The sequence below is a fragment of the Globicephala melas genome, chromosome 7 (genome assembly GCF_963455315.2).
Source record: "Globicephala melas chromosome 7, mGloMel1.2, whole genome shotgun sequence".
Taxonomy (NCBI): Eukaryota; Metazoa; Chordata; class Mammalia; order Artiodactyla; family Delphinidae; genus Globicephala; species Globicephala melas.
The window spans coordinates 6,671,338-6,693,450 of record NC_083320.1 but is presented as its reverse complement, the minus strand read 5'-3'; the positions used below and the strand labels follow the sequence as shown (position 1 = coordinate 6,693,450).

Sequence of the window (22,113 nt, the reverse complement as noted above, 5' to 3'; positions counted from 1 at the left end):
CTGTAGTATTTCCTTATGTACTTTAAAGTTTGTACAGTACTAGTGTTTTTATTAAGATTCTTGTTCTGTTAACGCTTGGCTACAGCATTGCCTAGGTTTTGAGTGGTCTGCTCCAGCTCATCCTTTCCCACGAGGCTTAAAATTTTTATTGTGGGGCTTCCCTGGTGGCGCAGTGGTTGGGAATCCGCCTGCCGATGCAGGGGACGCGGGTTCGTGCCCTAGTCCGGGAAGATCCCACATGCCGTGGAGCGGCTGGGCCCGTGAGCCATGGCCGCTGAGCCTGCGCGTCTGGAGCCTGTGCTCCGCAACGGGAGGGGCCACAACAGTGAGAGGCCCGCGTACCGCAAAAAAAAAAAAAAAAAAAATTTTTATTGTGCACTTTTGTAGAATGTGAGGATTTTCAGCAACTCAAATTTTACATTATAGCAAAAACACCTGTAATGTTTTACCAGTGCTCAGATTGTTCTTTTATTCGGTTTTTTATACAAATAGCCCATTCCTTATAAATAATTAAGCACACATAACCAAAATGAACAATAAACACTCAGTAGTCTTATCACTGAGATCATAGATGCAAACACTGTTGTAGAGCCCTGTGGTTCTCAAACATGGGCGGGACTAAGGAGTGGAGAGGTGAGGTTCACCCACAGAAGGACATTTGGCAGTTGGAGACGTTGTGGCGTGTGACACCTAGGTGAGGGGGTTGTTGAGGGCATGCTACTGGCGTGTTCAAGGATGCTGTTCAGCATCCTCCAGTGCTGTGGGGGACAGTCCCTGCAACAAAGAATTATTGGGCCCAGAGGGTCAGTAGTGCTGGGGTTCAGAGACCCTGATATAGACATAGATTTAGGTATTTTCCTGTGAATATCAGTACACACACTTCAGTTTTTACAAAAAATCGGACCAATTATGCATACTAATTTGTAGCCTGCTTTTAAAATTTATTGTCTCATGAACATCTCTGTACATAAATACGCGCTGTCGTCGCCCTTTTTAAAGTTGGCTAAATGGTGTCCCACCGTGTGAAACGTCATTATTTATGTATTTCACCGCTCCCCAGTGTTTGGAGATCTAGGCTGTTTCCAGCGTTTTGCTATTGGAGGCATGTTAGATTTTGTTTGTATTTTGCCTTCTGCTTGCCGTCTCCTGTTTCCCGCCTCTGCGGCACCACCCCCATACCTGGGTGCCCTTCGTGGGCCATGGTACCCCTCCCCCCAGGGGCTCTCTGCCTCTGCCACCCTGCTCAGGGCCGCCTCTCATCTCCAAGGTTTCCCTCACGTTGAACACATTTCAAAGCTAATGAAGCACCGTTGAAATGTTGACTAGATGAGTAACTTGAAATACTGTCATCCCATTTCAGTTGTAGGTATAACTTTTACTTTTTGCTTCATCTTACGTTTTGTTCCTTTTGAAAAATCTGTCTTCTGGTAAGTTACATGTGAGTTTGACCTGTGGCCCAGTTGGCTTTGCTCCCTGCCTGGGCGTCCTGCAGTCCCTGTGGCCAGTGTCCTCAGGAGGGCTGGCAGGTGGGCAGGGAAGAGGGTGCTTGGCTTTGACTGAATGAATGCCTTGGGCCCCCGGGTAGGTCGAGTAGCAGTGGTGGTGGGGACCCCTCTTTGCCCCCAAAGCTGCCCTGTGACTGGAGGTGAGGTGCAGCTTCAGAGAGGAGGGTGTCCCATCAGCAGTCGAGGCCTGGTTCCTTTCTGGAGGGCAGATGCGGGGCGGGGAGCCTGGGTGTCTGGACCAGCATCCTGGGCTGCTTTCCCACAGGGCCCTCCAGGAGCTTGTTTGCGTGGTGGTGTCTATTTTTGTGTTTCGTATGATACCATGTGAGGAAGTCCCTTGTCTACGCACATCCCAGCTGTCGTGAATAGTTTGTATATCGGGGCTTCCAGGTGGGGATTGTGTATGGCGAACTCAGTGTTTCGGGCAGCATCGGAACGGCAGGACGTGAGTAACAGGAAGTGACAGAAATGACTGAGCGTGCCAGATGCTTATTCTTGGCCACCTTTCCAAGCCCCGTGGACCGGGGAGCTATATTTAGCCGAGTATTTCCAGGTTCCTAACCCTGTGTGGACACGGCCCCTTTGCTCCTCTTTGGGTCGGTGGCTAAACTGCGCCGTGCTGATGGGCTTCTCTGCGTCTCTGGTCTACTTTGGTGACCCACAGGTTCTTGCCCATCGGCTTTAAAACTTGAGTTTTGTTTTTGCTGGGCCGCTTCAATTCTGATCCATTTTGAGCAGTTGGAAAACGTTCTGAAAGAGGGAAGAGTGGAAGGTAAGAGTTCCAGGTGATGGTGGGTGATGAGGCTGTGGGAAGCTGCGTGGGGAAGAAGTTAAAATTATAAGGATTTAGAATGAAGTAAGTGGAGTGAATTGTAGGTTATTGTAAGTACCTCTAGAGGGCTGATTTATGTCTTCTGTTTCTTGGAAGCAGAAGGCTGGGATTTTTAAAGCCATAGGCTTGGTGGTGTGACTTCACCCACATGCTAGAAATGCTCTTTGGTCACCACCTGGCCGAGTAGAAAGCCTGCAGGTCGGATAAGCTTCTCGGTGATGAATTCCTGTTGTCTGAGCTTTGTCACAGGAGAAGTTTCACCCAGATCCCCAAGTACCACGGAGCCTCAAGTAGTCTGCGCGTAGATGCGGGTGATTTTTGCCCAGTGGCGTCAGATGGCGCTTCAGGCACGTGTTGACCAGATGCCCCCATGGGCTGCTGGGTGTCTCTTGTACCCAGGTGTCTGCTGTGACTGCCGTCTCTCTGTGGGAGCAGCTGGGGAGCCAGCCTTTTGCTCTCATCGTTGCCTCACATGCCCTGAGCTGTGCTGGCCTTCGGACCAGCGCCTTCCTGCTGGAGGACAGCAGGTGACAGCTCCAGGCACGAACAGCAATAACGGCCTCTCTCATTCACCGGGGCCGTGACCCTGAGGTTAAGAAGCTGAGGACTAGAGGACCAAGGCATCTGTCCCAGTGTCCCTCTGATGGCTCAGTCTGTTGTAACTGCTGTGCTGTACTGTCCTCTCTCCACACCTCTCATTCTATCACTGGGCTTACTGAGCTCGCTTGGCCTTTGAGCAGCAGGATGTGTGTCTCTGTGTGCTTTGAGAATCCTCAAAAAGGAATTTTCTGGGGTTTGATGTTAGCTTCTGGTAGCTGCCACCCCAGTGGTTGACCAGGGGGTGTGTTGGGAGAGAAGGTTTTTTTTTGGTCTCTAAAAGCTTCGTTCTGAGCCGTCCAGCCAGCGCGCCTCCCCCTTTCTCCCTTCATAAAGCATCAACTTCATTTTCACACACTCAGCCAGCTCTTTTAGGATTCAGAAATCTACTTTGAGATAAGAAATTTGAGAGGCAAATTAGGAACAGTTGTGTCTGCTATGAAGTGCATGGCAGCCAGCAGAGGTGGGCGGGGAGTGTGACTGCCACGCGAGTGCCCAGAGGGGGGCGTTTTGTGTGGTGAGTGAATGAACGCATGATCGCCAAGTTCAGGCTGCTGGAGATTCCCCGGTTTTACCAGCAGAATCTGTCTGCAGGCTGACACAATTCCATTCTGTGGGGCTAAGCTATAACCACAAGGCAAACTATAAATTTATACTGTAAACCATAAGTACAGTAAATTGTACGTACTCTGTATGTGTGTGTGTGTAAATACTATAAACTATAAGTACAAAACATAGTGTATGTCTCTAGCCCTAGCTTGGATATTTTAGCATATTTTTGTGCCAAAACATTTAACATTTTAAAAAATTATTAAATATTTCAGGCATTCAAAAAGTAACATAGTGAACAACTGTGTACACTTCCCAGCCCGAGAAAGAAACATTATGGATGTACTTGGAGTCCTTTATATTCCCTTTCTTATCCCGTTCCCTTCCTGCCCTCCCTCCCCTGAGGTCACCCCCATTCTGAGTTTGCAGTTTATCATTTGTTTGTGTCCTTTTTTATACTTTCTCTACTCATATATGTAGGTATAAACAATACATAGTATTGTTTAATCAGTTTAAAAACTTCTAATAAATGGTGTCACACTACACATCTCCTGCAGCTTGCTTTTTTCTCACCCAGTATTGCGTTTCTGAATTTTATCCATGTGGATACATTCATCTTTAGTTAAGTGGTTCAAGGTTTAAAATGACAGATTCCTGATTTCTAGAATTAAATCAGAATTTCCAGGGAGTGGGACATGAGCCTCAGAACTTTTCGCAGGTACAGTGAGTTGAGGCTCACGATGCTCCAGGGTTGTTTTTGTGGCTTACATTGGGGTCCAGTGTATGACGTGTCCCACTGTCGACTTGTTTCCCAGATTTCAGCCTTGCAGACAGCGCTGCCGGGAACAGTCTTATACTAGTCTTCCTGGGCACACAGCACGAGTTTCTTTAGAGTGTGCTTCTAAGGGTAGAATTGCCAGGTGTGCACGTCTTTAGCTTGATGCGATATTGTCAAATTGCTCTGCAAAACTTTAAATTTTTTAAGCGACCCGCCAACAGTGGTAACTTGTGAGTGATGTTATTTCCTTTTATAATGTAGCCAGGCTGATGGCAAGGTGATGAAGTCTCATGAACGAGATAAAATCTTGGCCATGCCCAGCATCTGGATAGACACCCCAAGCCCAGCACGTCCAGAATTGCACTGCTGCCCCCCACCCCGGCTCCCAGCTGCCGAGCCGGCTCAGAGCCGTCCCCTCCCAGGGTGGCGGCCTCTCCCCCGCTGCTCCAGGGGTCTTTGTGGCTCCTGTCTGTACATTCTGTCAGGAAACCCCTTGTCTTCAGGAGGCGTCAGAGTCCCGCTCTCCCCTCCCCTTCATCTCTTGATGGGATTGCTGAGCACGCTCCCACAAGGTTTCCCGACTTCTGCCCTACCTGCTACGCCCAGTTTTCAATAATGCAACCAGAACGATGCTTTTTAAACCCAAGTCAGATGTCAGCCTTCTGCTCAAAAGCTCCACGGCCCCCATTTCACTGGGGCTAAAAGCCAGAGCTCTTACAGGTGCCCCCAGGGCACTCTGGGCCCTGTCGCTTCTCCAGACTGCCCTGCCTCTCTCCCCAGCGACCTCTCTCCCCGGCTCACTCGCTCCAGCCACTGGCCGCGCTCCTGCTTCAGGCTCTTCTCTTCCACACCCTTCCAGTCTTTTCCAGTGAGGCCTACCTCAGTCTCCTGACCTCCTTCTTCTGGTCTCTCTCCTCTCCCCATAGACTTTATCACCAGTACTACTCTCTGTGCTATATAATTTACTTCTTTATTATGGTATTTATTTCCTGTCTGAATTTGAATGTAAGCTCCAGGGGAACAGGGATCTTGTCTGTTTGTTGGAACGGAAGAGTGACTGAATTTATTTCTGAGAAGAAAGGAAGAATTTGGAACCTCCAGATGAGGGTTGAGCATGGGAGAGGAGGTGAGGTTGAGGCCTCCGGGGGTGGTGGGCAGTTGGTGGGAGGACTTGTTTTGGTGTGTGCGTGGGCCTGTCCGGTGGACAGTGGGATCTGTGGGTCTGGAGCGGCGGGGCAGCTTGTCTTGAGGGTGTTTCTGGTTGCTCCCGGAGAGTACCTGCTGTCTGCGGGCGTTGGGGCCGGCCCACCGCAGAAGTACAGAGCTGTTTGCAGGCAGGACTGAGGTTCACAGCTGACGTAAGGTGTGGCTTCACTGATTTCTCAAGCACTGTTGTGTACAGAAGCGAGTCCTGCCATTTCCGGTGCTCTGTCTTGTGCAGGTGTGACTACCAGCCCAAGTGTCACAGCCGGAAAACAGCGAGCACTGTGACCCTCATGTCACGTGGGGAGGACCCAATTTCGTTTTCTTTGAGATTATGTACCCAGGGTATGTCCACATAATATTTCCTTGGCAAATCAGATGTGAATTGCATGAGTTTGTGCCACCTACAAATAAAGGACTTTAGCAAGGTAAGATTATACTTTTAATCAGTGCTGAGTGAGACCACACGTGCCCCTGTTCTTAAGAAATACAGCATTGTTCTGAATGCTTAACATTTAATTTAAACATATTAGTTATTAGAAAATGTTGATTGTGGTTACTTATTTTTAATTAAACCTTTTAGTTCGAGATCATTGTAGATTCACATGGAATTGAAATAATACAGAGATCCTTTGTGTCCTTTACCCAGTTCCGTCCGTTGGTAGCATCTTGCAAAACTAAAGTAAAATATCACAGCCAGGAAGTTGATATTGGTACTGTTAAGATCCAGGTTTCCACCTCCACAAGGATCCCCTGGTTGTCCTTTTATAGCCACACCCACTCCCGTTCTTATCCCCTGGCAACCATCAATCTGTTCTGTATATCTGTAATTTTGTTATCTCAAGAATGTTCTGTAAATGGGATCAGGTAGTATGTAACCTTTCGGGATTGGCTTTTTCACCCAGCAGAGCTCTTTGGAGATCCCTGCAGGTTACTGTGTGTATGATAGTTTCTTTTTATACAGAGTGGTGTTTCATGGAATGGGTGTGCCACTGTGAGTTTAATCATTTACCACTGAAGGACATCTGGGTTGTTTCCAGGTTTTGGTGCTTATCAATAAAGCTGCTATAAACGTTCATGGACAGGTTTTTTGTGTGAACATAGGTCTTCATTTCTTGGGAGAAATGCCCAAGAGTTGTAATCCCAGGGTTGTTTTGTAGTTTCATGTTTGGTTTTTAAAGAAACTGCCGAACTGTTTTGCAGAGCGGCTGTACATTCCCCCCAGTATGCGCCAGTTTCTGGACATCTTCATTTGGTGGTGTCACTTTTTTCTTTCAGCCATTCTCGTAGGTGTATAGTCATATTGTGATTTTAATCAGCATTTCCTGAATGGCTGTTGATGTTGAATTTGCCTCTGTATACCCTGTGACACTGTGGGGATGTGGCTGGCAGGGGTGAAAGTCCCTACCTGGTGTTCTCTGGGCAACACGTGGCCGATGCTGGAGCCTTATTGCTGCCTTCCTGGTGGGCGTGGGGGCCACAGTCGTTTCCGTTTGGCTGGAGTAGAGTGGTTATTGGCTGCTCTCCCACTGTTGATTCTGCCTTGTTAGGCTCCCCTTTCCTGGAGCCATGGCCGGAGAGGGCAGGCTTTTGGTGAGCTTTTAAATTCTTTCTGTACTCCTTGGTGTTTCTGGCTGGGCTTCTTCAGCTCCATGTTTAGGATGTCAGGGGCAAACAGAGACCCGAGAGAACTCAGTGCCTTGTCATTCCTCAGGCCCTCTTCTCTCCACCCTTCAGAGCCTTTGCATATTTTTTTATATCTAAGTCCAGGGTTTTAGCTGTACTTAGCCAGAGGAATAAGGAAAAGTATGTCTAACCGTCTTCCCGGAATCAGAAGTCTGCTGGTTACTCTTATTATTTTTGGATCTGTGAAATCTGATGACCCAAGGCTGCATGTCTGCCCTGCCTGCTTGCCCTGCTTGTTGTGGCCTTTGGCCCATCCCAGGCTCAGGGCCCCACATTTATTACTGCTAAGGTGGTTTGGCTTGGCCTGTAGTCCCAGCGTGACAAAGTTTGCAGGAGCTCCATCTTTTTGTCATTTAAGGTCTCATTTACAAATGAGAGGCACATCCAAATCCGTGGTAAGGAATTGCTGGACGGGACTTTGCTGGTGAATCGTGGATCGCCCTTGTCATCGTCCCCCAGATCGTATTTCTCCACCCTCTATTTTGAACTCTTGGGAAACCTGGTTGGAGTGGGAGGGGCAGCGGTCGGGTGACTCAGTGAGATGTCCGTGTCATCCTTGCACTGATCCTCCAGGCCAGTATTCCTGTCAAAAAGGAAATGCAACGCACCAGACGTTGCCTGCTCCGAGTGAGCCTAGGAGAGCTCTTGGCGACTGCCGGTTCCTTCCCTGCATTCAGCCCCTCCATTCCTGGCATCGCTCACATGGCAGTCTTGCCTGGAATCCAGGTGGGGACCCGCTGCCCAGGGTCCTGGCCCCCTGCTTCATTACTTGTGGGACTTTGGGCAAGTCACTCGGCAGGCCTCAGTTTCCTCTCCTGATAACCTCCTCCATCACGTGGTGGGGAAGCTGGGACAAGCAGACACCTGTCAACACCTAGCAGATTTCCCAGCATTGCCAAGCGCCCGGCCAAGGGGAGCTGCTGCTGACATCCTCTTGGTTGCTTCCCTGTCCTGTCCGCTCCTGTGTGTGTAACTCAAGCGTCCACCTTCTCCATTGAGACATCATATCTGTGTGTTTCCAGCATGTCTCCTTTTTCTCCTTGATTTCTCAAAGATCACTGCCTGGGGTTTAGTAACCTCCCCGGCTAATTCTTCCCAGGACATTGGAAGATATTTGTCTGACTTGGGTGTCTTAGATTCATTTAGAGTATCTAGCATTTTCTCATATTTCCAGGAAGATCATTTCTATGAAAGGATGGGAACAAAAATTAATAAAAAATATAGAACTTAAAAAGTTCTTTTTTTGTTTTTAGCATATATTATAAACTTAAGGCTTTATTTTTAAAATAATTATAATGAATACATGCACAAGGTAAAGAGCTCAAAAGGATGAAAGGTATAAAGTAAGTTTCCCAGCCCCTCAGAAGCCCCCTCCCAGAGGTGACTAAGTTACTTTTTCCTGTACACCCAGACTATTCCTGCAGTTTGTTTTGAGCATTTAACAATGTATCTTAGAGGCTGATCCCTGTAAGGGCATGAAGAGTAAGTAGCTTCAGTCTGTTTAAGGCTGTGTAGGCTGCCGATATATGAAGGTGCCATGATTTATGTCGCCAGCATCCTACCAGTCATACCTTGATCAGTATTTCAGTTGTTCCTTTTGTCTTTACAGTGAACTTTCATGAATTACCTCGTATACACTCCATGTCAGTGCTCCTGAAGGCATATTTGTAGAAGCACTATTGCTATGACAAAGATGTATATTTTAAAGTTTGCTAGATTTCACCAGATGTTCTCTGTAGGAGTTTATTTATTTACACCTCGATGTATGAGACTCGACAGAGCAGGTTATCAAACTTGTGTAGGTAAAAAATAGGTATCTTGTAATTTTAAGTTGCATTTATCTTATGAGTAAGGCTGACCACTTTTCCTGTGTTTAAGATCTGTCCACTATTTTAATATAGCTCTGCCAGTCTCTCATGTTCCTGTATACACTTCTGTCTTCTTTTGCCTCTCTTGTGCATTTAGTTTTCTAAACAGACTTTATCCAAGGCTCTGGGTAGCTATGCCGTTTGTCTTTTTTTTTGTTTGTTTGTTTGGTGCAGGGTGCTGTGTTGGGTCTTCGTTGCCACGCGCAGCTTCCTCCAGCTGTGGCGGGCGGGGGCTGCTCTTCGTCGCAGTGCGCGGGCTTCGCATCGCGGTGGCTTCTCTTGTTGTAGAGCGAGGGCTCTAGGCGCGCGGGCTTCAGTAGCAGCACGCAGGCTCAGTAGTTGTGGCACGTGGGCCCTAAAGTGCGCGGGCTTCAGTAGTTGCGACACCTGGGCTCAGTGGTTGCGGTGCGCGGGCTCTAGGGTGCGTGGGCTTCAGTAGTTGTGACTCACGGCCTCAGTAGTTGTGGCGCACGGCCTCTAGTTGTGGCTCGTGGACTCTAGAGCGCAGGCTCAGTAGTTGTGGCGCACAAGCTTAGTCGCTCCGCAGCATGTGGGATCTTCCCGGCCCAGGGCTTGAACCCGTGTCCCCTGCATTGGCAGGCGGATTCTTAACCACTGCGCCACCAGGGAAGTCCCTGCCATTTTTCTTTTGATTCAGTTACATGGTTAGTTTTATTCCGAGTTCTATATTCTTTTACTGAAGTATAGCACACATATGGAAAAGTGTATTGATTAATAGACAGGTTGATGAATGTTCCGGATCAAGGAACAGAACGTTAGCAGCCTCCAGTAGCTCTCTTTTGTACCCTTCTCCCCAAAAGCAACTCCTGGAAGTAGCTAGCTTCTAACCCTATAGATTAGTTTTACTTTTTTTTTTTTTTTTTTTTTTGCTGTACGCAGGCCTCTCACTGTTGTGGCCTCTCCCGTTGCGGAGCACAGGCTCCGGATGTGCAGGCTCAGCGGCCATGGCTCACGGGCCCAGCCGCTCTGCGGCATGTGGGATCTTCCCGGACCGGGGCACAAACCCGTGTCCCCTGCATCGGCAGGCGGACTCTCAACCACTGCGCCACCAGGGAAGCCCTACTTTTTTTTTTTTTTAACTTTGTACGTGCATAATGAACTTATATGAATAGTATATATATATTTTTGTGTCTGGCTTCTTTCAGCATTGTAAAACTCGTCACATTATTACATGTAGCAGTAGGTGGTTCATTCTCGTTGCTCTGCAGTGTTCCATTGTACTAATACATTAGAGGTTATTCGTGCACTTTACCCATGCAGGGCATTTGGGTTGTGTCTAGTACGGGCCTCTTAAGAGTAGTGATGCCATGAAGTCCTTGTCTGTGTCTCGACGAGGAGATATGTTTGTATTTCTGTTGGGCCGATGGGTGGAATTGCTGAGCCATAGGGTGACTGTACCAACTTGCATTCCCACCAGAACCGCGTGAGAGTTCTGGTTGCTCTGCATCATCGCCAGCACTCCATACTGTCTTTTGACACTGAGCGCTTTTTTTAGCTCAGCCACCATGAAAGGTGTACCACATGGGGGGTTTTAATTTCTACTTCCCAGATGACTAATCAAGTTGGGCACCTTTTCGTGTCCCTTATTGGTGACTTGTGAAATAACTGTTGTGAGATAACTGTTGAAGTCTTTTGTCCGTTTTCCTGTTAGTTGGTCTGCTTCTCTTCTTACTGACTTTTAAGTTTTTCTACCTCAGGAGAATTCCAGCAAGTGTCTAAGAATTCAGATCTGTTTATTGTGCTTCTGGCCTCCTCAGAGGATTATGTGAGAAATACTTCCACTGTTTTCCCTGCTCTTCCTCTGGGATACCCTTTCTGTTTCATTCATGTTCTGACTTCAGGGTATGTGGTGTGCTTTCACTCTTCAGTTTGTGGGTTTCCACGTGGCTGTCTGTCTTCTCGCCCCATCGTATTCCTCTGCTCCATCCCTTAATACCACGTCTGCTTATTCCAGTCATGGACCTAGCCCGCTGAGTCTCTGTGCTGTCGCTGATTTGTTCTAAGTTCACGTTATTACCCTACTTTTAATTTGCATTTACCTTCTAAGTTCATTGAGTTGTGTGAACTGTTTCTTACCATACAAATTTGCTTGAAAAATTTAGAGTATCTTTTAGTCTCTAAAGTCTTTTCTGTGTGAAGGCTAGGATTTGGAGATAGTTCTAGCTTTTTCGCACCATTCCTTGGTTTCTAGGAGTTACAGTATTGGCTGCAGCCCAAACAAAGGGACACTCTTATTATTCCTTAGGGCATCTCCCCTGAATCCTGCCTTCTTCCTGCCTCGGACTCATCCAACACCTGCTTCTCTCCTGGGTCCTGTCCTGCCTGCTGTGTCTCCAAAACCAAGGGGTTCATTCAGTAGGAAGTCCTGTCCAAGGCTTCCCTCTCAGAAACAGCCTCCCCTCTCCCTTCCTCCTGAGGAGACCCTCCCAGCCTCATCTCTCCCATGAAGCTTCCCCAGGGCTGGAGGACTCTTGAGGAGCTTGCAGGCGACCAAAGGGAGGCGGAGCCTCCAAGGGAATGGAGTGATGAGCCGTCTTGTTGGCAACTAAGAAATACGGCTTCTGTCTCAAGGTGGCAGGGCGTGGTCGGAGAGAAGCAGAGGTCGATTTTTATTTGATGGGCGTCCTCTGTGATGATTCTCATGATCGGGAGGTGGACTCTTGGCACCAGAATGGTCTCAGGGAGATTTGCCCACATGAAAAGCCATCTTTTAGTTCCATCAAAGAGAAAATACCCTAAGGTCAGGACCTAGAGCCTGAAGTAGCACCAAGAGTAATGGTGGTGGGGTGTTTACGTACGAGGCGCTGTTCTCAGCACCTTACGTGGTCCCTGCCCCACACTTCACAGCACCGCTAGGATGTGACAGCACCATTAATAGTGCCGGTTTTCAGGTGAGCAAGTGGAGGCACAGGCAGCTGCTCCACGTTACACATCTCACAGGGCTTCAGACCAGGGGTGTGTTGGGCCCCCTGCTGGGTCCTGTGCACATTTGGCCCCGTTCAGTCCCGTGACAACCCTGGCAGGTGACTTCTAACACCTCTCCTTTTCCAGAAGGGAAACGTTTCCCAAACAGTCAGTGGCCAGGTGGGATTCTGTCTGAGGTATCTTCAAACAGGCGCAAGAGTTTAAACAAAGAAGGCTGAAAACCAGGTTCTTGGACATTCATCTGTTGGTCAAGACCTAAAATAGGATGGGCATAAAAAATCTCATTGTTCTCTTCTGTAGATATCATAGTAACTCCTAATAAATCCCTGAGTTATGCAAAATAAATGTACTATTTTTCTGTAACTGTATTTATTATGCTCATAAAAATGTTCAAGTATGAAAACTCACCCTGGAGTGAATTATAAAGAAGTGTTTGCTGAGATCTTATAGACTTACAGATGCTGATGAAAATTCCTTATGCACCGACCCCAGGCCATTGGCGGTTGCCAGGCTGCCATGGCCTTCCGTGACCACCTGGTCCAGAGCACCCACCAGCCCCCTTGCACATGACCCGCTTCCTGTCAGTGTCTGAAATTGTTTTGTGGTTTGTCTGTCTCTCCTCAGTGCAAGTTCTGTGTGAGTAGGAACCTTGCCTGTCATGGCCTTGGGAGCCCATGTCCAGAGCAGACACTTGGCCTGCGTCTGCTGGGAGGGTGGGGTACAGCCGCCTGCCGTGCTCTCCAGGAGTGAAAGAGCAGCTCCCACCACCTGACCCCAGGAGGGTGCGGCTGCTCCAGGCCTCTGTGTTCTGTCTTTCTGTCTCCCTGCACCCTCTCCTAGGCTTACCTCTTTTACACCCAGCCTGGTCCCTACGTGGAATTATCGTGGTTACCCCGGTCATGGAAGAATGAACAGCACCGTGCATTTGTGACCCAGTTCTATTTACCCCCTTCTGTGATTAAGCTTTGTAGGTAGTTTATGGAAATCACGGAAGAGATAATCTATAAAATACTATTTCTAAATTTTCTGAGCCAGAAACATGATCATCTAATAACTTAAGTTGGGTATTCCTAAATTGGATCTTTCTATATAAATTAAAGCTCTAAAATGGGCAAACATCTAAAAGTTAAATAACGTATTTTATAGGTGAATCCATGAGGAAGCAGACATTTTCCTAACGCTGCTGGTGGGAATGCGAAATGGTACAAACCCACTGGAGGGAAATTTGGCGATAGCAGCAAAATTACGTATGCATTTATTCTTTGTCAGGGCAGTTCTACTTCTAGGAATTTATTCCAGAAATACCCCAGTAAAAAAATGAGAAGATCCACGTAAAGGCTGTTCATTGTGCTGCTGTTCGAAATAGCAAAGGATTTTCAGTAACATAGACCTTCCGTGAACAGGGACTGGTTGAACAGACTCTGGTGCTTCTATGCAGTGGAGCACCGGGCAGCTGTTGGAAGAATAAGGAATCGCGGTCGTTTGCTAAGGAGTGATGGCCAGGATGTGTGCAGCTGACCCTTGAACAGCGCAGAGGTCAGGGACCCTGACCCTCCGCGCAGTTGGAAGTCCAGGTATAATTTATAATCGGCCCTCCTTTGCCGCGGTTCTTCCCTAGCCATGGTTCACATCTGTGGATTTAGCCAACCATGTGTCATGGAATATTTGCTGTTGGAAAAAACCTGCGTGTAAGTGGACCCTTGTAATTCAAACCTGTGCTGTTCAAGGGCCAACTGTGATTAAATTAAAAAAGCAGAGAGTGGACAGAAGGGTCTGTGGTATGCTACTGTTTTGAAAAGAGAGAATATGAATATATACATGTATTTGCATGTATCTTACAAATGGGAGGATAAACCATACTTCTATTTAGTTTTCAAGCTGCCTTTTGGGAAGGGAGGGAACTAGGATGAGGGACACATAAAATCAATGCCTTATTTTGTCAGTTTGACTTTGGGACCATGTAGCTATTTTACAGCATTATAAAAATAATTACGTAAAAGGTTTTGACTTAAAAAAATTTTGATAGACATTGTCAAATTTTTCTCTAAAAGGTTTATACTCTGTTTCCCTCCTATGAGTACTTGAAGAGAACTCTCTTCTCTCACACCTTTTCCAACACTGGATTATTGTCTCTAAGAACTGTGCCAATCTGATGGGTGAAAAATAGTTTGCTGTTTTCATTTGTGCTCCCCAGTGATGAGAGTGATTAAGCATCTTTTCATTCCTTTATTAGCCATTTTGTATTTCTTTTGTGAAATGCAAGTTCATAGCCTTTTTTTCTATTGATTTATAAAATCTCTATATGTTGTAGGTATAATTTTCATTTGTTGATTATTACCAGGTTCATGACCTCATTTCTAGTTAAATTGTTCAGGCCTGACTGTAGTAGCTGGTTGTTGTTCTGTTGTCATACAGTAAAAGGTTTTTTTAAAAGAACATTTATGTATGATAGGCTTGAAATGCACAGGAAATTCCTCCAGTAACTGTGGATCAGACTTCCCTAAACTGTTCAAGTGCTACGTGTCAGCTTGTGAGCTCTTTGGTGCAATGGAAACTGTGTTTTCTTTTCCTTTAAAAAAAATTGCTGGTACTTTCCTGGTGGTGCAGTGGTTAAGAATCCGCCTGCCAATGCAGGGGACACGGGTTCGAGCCCTGGTCCGGGAAGATCCCACGTGCTGCAGAGCAACTAAGCCCATGCGCCCCAACTACTGAGCCTGCTCTCTAGAGCCCGCGAGCCACAACTACTGAGCCCATGCGCCACAACTACTGAAGCCCGTGCGCCTTGAACCCGTGCTCCACAACAAAGAGAAGCCACCGCAATGAGAAGCCCGTGCACTGCAAGGAAGAGTAGCCCCTGCTTGCTGCAACTAGAGAAAGCCCACATGCAGCAGTGAAGAGCCAACGCAGCAATAAATAAATAAACGAATAAATAAAATTGCCTATGACTGATTACCGTGTCTCAGTAGTAGATAGTTGGTAGATGTCCACTTGAGTTGATTTTGGTGAATCTGTAATCTAAATTTGATTGTCTTTTTGGTTTGAGATTGTTCTTGCCTTTTAATGACCCATGATAACCATCTTTATGTTCTGTTCAATTGAATACCTGAATGAAACAGTACTTTTTCATGAAAAAAGAAAGTATATAGTGAAGGTAGGTTTTTAAAAAGTTTTCATAGTTGCTAGCATTTGTCTTCTGCTCATGGACATGTTGCATGTTTCTTGTTTCTTTCTCTAGGTCATCACTCCATGTAGGAAACTCATCCTATGTGCAGATAACAGAAAAGAGATGGAAGACTGGATCGCAGCGCTGAAGACGGTCCAGAGCAGGGAGCACTTTGAGGTTAGGGGAGGAAGCCCTCCCTTTTTGTCGCCCTCCCCCTTGTATTCTGCCATATGAATGTCCCCCATGCTGGGCCGTTATGGTCTGGAGCTCACTTTCTCAGCGTGCTCCTTGCAAACTTAAGGCTTGTTGCTCATCTTTGGGCCATCGGGCAGTGACCCTGTCTGATTTCTTATTGAATCTCGTCCAAGTTACTGTGTTTAGGGAGGTCAGAGGGTTGCCTCATCTTTGCCATCTTTGTTCTTTGTTTGCAGCCTACCCAGTACAGCATGGACCACTTCTCAGGGATGCACAACTGGTACGCCTGCTCCCACGCGAGGCCCACCTACTGCAATGTGTGCCGAGAGGCTCTGTCTGGGGTCACGTCCCACGGACTGTCCTGTGAAGGTACGAACGATGAGTTTCCCGCTGGGAAAAGTGGCCTGAGGTTTGACATGACAGAGCCTTAGGAATCCAAGCACAGTCCCCTCAGGTCAGTCAGGAGTAGAGTGGCTTGTATGACTCCACCCTTGTTTACTGTGCCTGCTCAGGAGTCTTTGATAAATTATTATTTGTAGTAACGGAACAAAGTAAAAAGAAGGGAATTGGTAGTAATGAGACACAAAGAGGAAACCTAGAGGACACAGGGAAAAAGGAGTTAAAGTCTCTCTCAGCCCTTCTCTGGGTAAATGGTCCTCCAGATCTAGAGGATAGAGCCCTGGGCTTGGGCAGGAGCAGAGAGAGGTGGACCGTGGCCCCGGGCCCAGTTCCCACCTGCCGCCTGATGTCGTACAGCCTGTGAGCTTAAGAATGGTTTTTACAATTTTAAAAGGTTGAAAAATATCAAAAGAAGGCAACTGTTTTGTGACGCAGAAAATCCCGTGAAACTTAAATTTCAGTGTCCGTATGTGAAGTGTGGCCACGGCGGCCCTTGTGCTGCGGGGACAGAGCCGAATGGTTGGCCCGCGGAGCCTGAGCTGCTTTGTCTCCGGCCCTTCACAGAAAGCCTGCCGCCCCCTGGCCAGGCTGGATGCCTGGTCTCCCTGTGAGCAGTCTCTGCACGCATCCTGGTGGTTTCGTTTATGAGTAAACTAACCATATATGTTGGTTCCCAACTTTCCCAGGAGAGCAGGGCAGTCCACCCCAGACCATGGCCGCAGCTCCGAGGGTTAACGTGTTCATTCTCTCACAGTGTGTAAGTTTAAGGCCCACAAACGCTGTGCTGTGCGTGCGACCAGTAACTGCAAGTGGACCACGCTGGCCTCCATCGGGAAGGACATCATCGAGGACGAGGACGGGGTATGCCCGGGGACCCTGCACGGCCCTCCTAGCACCGGGGCGAGAGGCACGCCCACCACCTCCCGCCTGTGCTCAAGTTTCTTTCTTGAGGACAGTGAGGGCAGGGTTTCCCTTGGTTGGTTACGCTGGTGTCTGGGGGCCCCGAGCTCTGGCCAGTCCCTGTGAGTTGTGGATGCCGGCAGGGAGCAGTGGGCTGGACAGGGCTCTGCAGACCCTGCCCCACCCCCTCGTGGAATTCATTTTGGAGCATTTTTGCCTGAGGGTCCCCTTGGCCTGCGTGGAGGCTGTGAGGACGCCCCCGGTGCATGTCTCTGTGTGGCTTGCAGATCGCCATGCCTCACCAGTGGCTGGAGGGGAACCTGCCCGTGAGCGCCAAGTGCACAGTGTGTGACAAGACCTGTGGCAGCGTGCTGCGTCTTCAGGACTGGCGCTGCCTCTGGTGCAAGGCCATGGTGAGCGAGCGCAGCTGCTGGGCAAATGCCAGATGGGCACAGGCCGGCCGGGTCTGAGAGCACAGCTCCTGCAGAGGCAGGGCTGGGGAGAGCTCTGGGGTGTGGGAGGGATGCCGGCGCCCCCTGTGACGAGCGGGTCCGTGTTCCAGGTGCACACGGCGTGTAAAGAATCCTTACTGACCAAGTGCCCGCTGGGCCTGTGCAAAGTGTCGGTCATCCCGCCCACCGCTCTCAACAGCATCGATTCTGATGGTGGGTACCACACGCTCTCCCGTCTCAGCCATTTCCTCGTGCTTCCTTCTCCAGGCCTTCTCCCCTCCCCCGCTCTGGAATTGGTTATGTCAGTGATTTTGAGATGCGGTCGGGAAGAGGTCAGGCCCAGCCACTGTGGGGAGAGGAGAGGAGGTGATGAACAGTGTCCTGACAGCTGGGCTTCTGGGCACCTTGGACTCAAGGCCAGGACCTTACTTGAAGGTGGGTCCATTGGCTATTGAGTAGAAACCGAGTCTAAGATGCTTCTCCGTCTTTGGCATGGGCTGTCCGTCAACTAGGCTCGTCTAGTAGCTGATATTACACGCTCTTCCGCCTCTGCGCTCGCTTGTCCAGATGGTACATGATGATGCATATTAACAAGTGTTGGTGGGAACTTGGGAACCGGGACACGTGTCTCAGGAAGTCACCTCTGCTAGATTGAGAGCAGTGTCTGACATTTAGAGTCCTGCAAAGGTGAGGTCAGACCAGATGAGGACTCACTTCCCTCTACACGGGGGATGGCGTTGTGGAAACGTGGATTAATGTCTTGCTGGTTTCCTGGGTGTGTATGTGTAAGTTGTAGGTCCCACGGGGGGTGTCTACTTGGTACACGGTTGAGGGCGCCCTGATGTCTTTCGTGGCTTTCAGATTTTCTTGTGTCCTTTTCCATCCTCACACCTAGGCTTCTGGAAGGCCACGTGTCCTCCATCCTGCACGAGTCCATTGTTGGTCTTCGTCAATTCAAAAAGTGGGGACAACCAGGGTGTGAAGTTCCTCAGAAGATTTAAGCAGCTGCTGAACCCTGCCCAGGTCTTTGACCTCATGAATGGAGGACCACACCTTGGGTAGGAAGCTTGTAAAATATATCTTTCTTGGAGTTTAAAAAGCGTTCGAAGAAAATGCGTGCTTATTTAAAGATTCAAAGATACAGAAAATTTAAAATAGGAAATAAAAGTTACCCTTCCCAAATTCCACTGGCAGAGGTGTCCACTCTGAATGTTTCATAGAGTTGTGTGTCCTTCCAACATTCCAGTGTGTGTTTCAGTCGTGTGCACACACAGATTTTGAAACCAGGTGGAGGCCTAGGTTACCTGCCCTTGTGCGGTGTGCTTTTTATGGGTGTCAGCCGACAGCAGTGTGGATGTGTTCTGATGTCAGTAGTTACAGATCTGCCTCATTTTTTTGAACGGCTGCTTAGTATCGAGTAGGAAGCTTTTCTCCAGTGAGGCCAAAAGGGAGATTTTTCATTTTAGAGGGCACTTGAGTTTACTTAAGTTGCAGGTGCCATGACATGCAGATGTGCAAGGCCCCGTGTATCTGGCAAAGTAAGAGACCTGATGTGTGCTTTCTAGTTTTATACGATCCAGAGGTTTGTGGAAAACGTTTGCTTTTGTAAATTCTGGCATTTGAACCAACTCCTTCCCTGTTTGGAAGCACCGGCTCCAGGTGGGAGCTCTGCGAGCCTCGTGGCGCGTGCGGGAGGTGGTGTAGGATGTTTGCAGCGGACAGTGCCCGCAGAGCCTGCTCTCTGGGGTGGGGGTGGGGTGTGCTCCTGGGAGGTTCCCTGGAGGGTGTTGGTTTTGGAGCTGGGTGCTCCTGTGACCTGAGCCTGGGTCTGGTTGGAGAGACCTGCTGTTGGAGAATGGTCACCGGCGGCAGCTCTCTAGCCTGTTTCCTTGGTGACAGCACCCCCTTCCCTGGAGGGACCCTGGAGGTGCCCTGCGGGGATGCACCAGACAGGTGCAGGCCGCTGCTCCCCGAGGTGCCAGGGATGTTGGAGGAATGCCACGAAGGGGTGTTGGGCAGGGCGGGCTGCACAGTAGGACGGCGGAATGAGCATGTGTTCATTTGGAGAAGCATGCAAACCCCACAGCTAGTAGTAGGCGTTAAGGATGAGACAGGACGATTCAGGTGCAGACCTGCAGAGGTGCGGTGCGCTTGGCTTAGACAGGTCCCGTTTCTGGGAAGCAGCCTTGCTTTCACACTGTTCCTAAGAAAACTTAGAGATACTGCTTCATTTTCCTGATTCCTGGCCTTGACGTGTCCCCTCTTCTCCAGAGAGCGGGAGGCCTGAGGGAGGTCAGTGTTCTTAAAGGACACGTGTGGCTGCTTCTCTCCCAGCCTGAAGGTCAGGTGCAGCCTCGCCCCTCTGTTACGTCCCGAGTTCCCTGTCACCTGGTCCTGTTTGTTGTCTGAGGCCTTCCCCCGGCTCGGTCTGTGCTGGATGCAAAGCCCGGCCAAGGGGGCGCCCTGCCTGCCGGGGACGGGTGCGGACGGACAGTCCAGGCCCGAGGCAGGCGATCTGTCTCGTTGGCAGTGTGGTGTGCAGGTTCTTTGGGAACCAGGAGAAGGGGCTTATGAGTCAGATGGGGGTCTCAGTTTCCCCGCCGAGCTAGCATTTGAGGAGAGTTCGTGGTAATGGGGAGGGAGGCAGGGAGCCCTCTAGGCAGAGGGTGGGCTGTGTGCAGAGGTGCAGACACATGGTGGCAGCTCCTGGCCAGGGAGGGCCGTGGGGGCCGCTGAGAGGTTTGAACCTCTCCTGGAAGCAAGCGGCCCCTTCCAAAGCCGGACACCTGACGACACTGGTTTTGGGAAGATGAGGCTGGTAGCACGAATTGGAGGCATCTTGAAGGAGACGAGAGGCAGGTAGGAGGCTCCTGGAGGGGTTGCGAGAGGGGACAACGGGGCTGCCCGGTAATTGGGTTGGTGGTGGCTCTGCCTTTCTCTGAGGAAGGAAACGTCGGTCGAGGAGGCGCCCGTGCGACACCGAGTGGCACGTTCTGGTAGACAAGGGCAGGTGTCCTTCAGGAGAGCCGAGGGATCATCATCAGCGTCATTCAGGGTCATCAGCGTCTGTGTCGTCCCTGAAGCCAAGACGCGGATAAGGCCACCCAGGAAGCGGCTGGGGAGTGAAGGGGGAGTGAACAGAAGGCTGCCGGGTGTCCTGGGAGGAACGCTGTGAGCGAGGGGCAGGGCCGCCAAGAGGAGCACAGGAAGGAGACGGAGCTGGAGTCACGAGGGGCGCGGGGTGGGTCGTCACCTGGGTGGGCGGAGTGGCCCAGAGGACAGGGACAGCGTGGGCAGGATCCTGCAGCCCGGGGCTCCTGAAGACACGTGCGGCCTTTGCTCTCAGGCGCCTGGCGGGCCCCCAGTGGGCGGAGCCTGAGCACAGCCGGGCTCCGGCCTCTGAGAGGCTTTTTCGCGGGACAGGCCGCAGGGTCGGCCTTGAGCACAGAGGGTGTCCCCCAGCCCCAGACTGACTGGCCGTCGGCTACCTGTCCTTTAGATGGACCTCATTTCATTGACGTTCTGTTTTCTCTGCAGCCTACGCTTATTCCAGAAGTTTGATACGTTCCGGATTCTGGTTTGTGGTGGAGATGGCAGTGTTGGTTGGGTCCTCTCTGAAATCGACAGCCTCAACCTTCACAAACAGGTACCTGGGTTTGGAGGGGCCGGCCCCACGGGAGAGCGATGCCACCGTTACAGAGAGGCTGGGTCATCTCAGGGGGTGCTTCTCGTCCCCTTGGGGTGGTCTTGGAGGGAACAGCAGGTAGCCTGATGGCGTTATGGGCCCAGGGACCCAACAAAAAGAACACTTCCATCCCTGCAGGTTCCAGGCACGGGCAGATCTGGGTGCGGCTCCTTATTGGGTAGTGATGTCGCCTACTGCCTGATGCCTCCTGCTGGCGAGCAGGGCTCAGAAGTATACTTGAGCTTCAGGTCAGAGTAGGGTTGTTTTTTAAGTGTTGATTTATTTTCTGCTCCAGCTCCCTCACACCCCCGCCCCCAATAATTAACCGCTGCCAACATTTCAGTAACTATCCTTCAGACCTCTCTCTATCAAAATGTATATATAGTACAGTGTGCAATGCAGTTTTAATTTAAATGGACTCATGGTACCCTGTCAGTTTTTAATCAACACACTGTGGGCACTTCTCGATCCATCAGTTTAAATGGAGGCCTATGTGATGGTTTTCCACTGGGCAGGGCTGCGCCAGCCCTGGGTTTAGCTCATCTCCCCCCATGGATGGACACTCAGATTGCTTCATAATGACAGTGCTGGTGAAAACCATGTATACAATGTCCCAATTATGTTCTCTTTTGAAGAGCGCCCAAATGTAAATTTTGGTGATATTGCCAGACTGCTCTCCAGTTTCTATTCCTAATGCTCATAAAACTGTCTTTTCGCATATGCTGTCCACTGTACATCTTAAGGCTTTTGCCCAACTTAGTAGACAAAAAATGGTATGTTTCATTTTTATTTAATACTGGTGAAGTCAAGCATATCCTCAATTAACTATGAAGTTTTAAATGAATCATCTGTTCATGTTTTTTTTTTAACCTAATATTCTATTGGGGTATTTACCTTTTTAAAAAATTGATTTCTAAGGATTATTGTTATATTAGGGATGTGAACTCCTTGTTGCCCATATTTTTCCTCATTTGTCACTTGTCCTTCAACACGTTGGTGGTCTTTGTAGGCAGGGTGGACCTTTTGCTGTCAGCGTTTAGCTCCTGGAATGACGTTGGAGTGGGGACCCTGGGTGTGCAAGTAACTGCTCAGCTCTAGGGAGGCCAGTTGCTCGGGAAAGAGAGCACTGCCCCCTCGTGGTAAAGTTAGAGCAGTACACTTAGGTCCAATTTTAGGTTTTGTTCACTTCCAGGATTGTTACCAAGTTCATTATCACAAGTCAGGAAGACAGGTTTTCATGCATTCAGCTGAGTTCAGGGAGCATCATTTCCTTTGACTTCTCTGTGGCCCGTGATCCTACCCGATATCCAAGCCGGATATCTGACAGTAGTTCTTGAGCCTTCCCTCACCCTCCC

The 22,113-nt window shown here is 49.3% G+C and overlaps 1 protein-coding gene across 6 annotated transcripts in view; it reads left to right on the top strand.

The window, feature by feature from the left end:
* Window positions 1–22,113, top strand: part of DGKD (diacylglycerol kinase delta) — a 110,059-nt gene that overhangs the window by 59,029 nt on the left and 28,917 nt on the right. For all 6 annotated transcript variants that reach the window (XM_030869258.2, XM_060301723.1, XM_060301722.1 and 3 more), the window contains exons 4-10: window positions 15,200–15,304; window positions 15,559–15,691; window positions 16,476–16,582; window positions 16,909–17,034; window positions 17,184–17,286; window positions 17,969–18,131; window positions 20,611–20,719. In XM_030869258.2, the coding sequence (XP_030725118.1) occupies window positions 15,200–15,304; window positions 15,559–15,691; window positions 16,476–16,582; window positions 16,909–17,034; window positions 17,184–17,286; window positions 17,969–18,131; window positions 20,611–20,719 (846 nt within the window). The remainder of the gene's footprint in view (window positions 1–15,199; window positions 15,305–15,558; window positions 15,692–16,475; window positions 16,583–16,908; window positions 17,035–17,183; window positions 17,287–17,968; window positions 18,132–20,610; window positions 20,720–22,113) is intronic.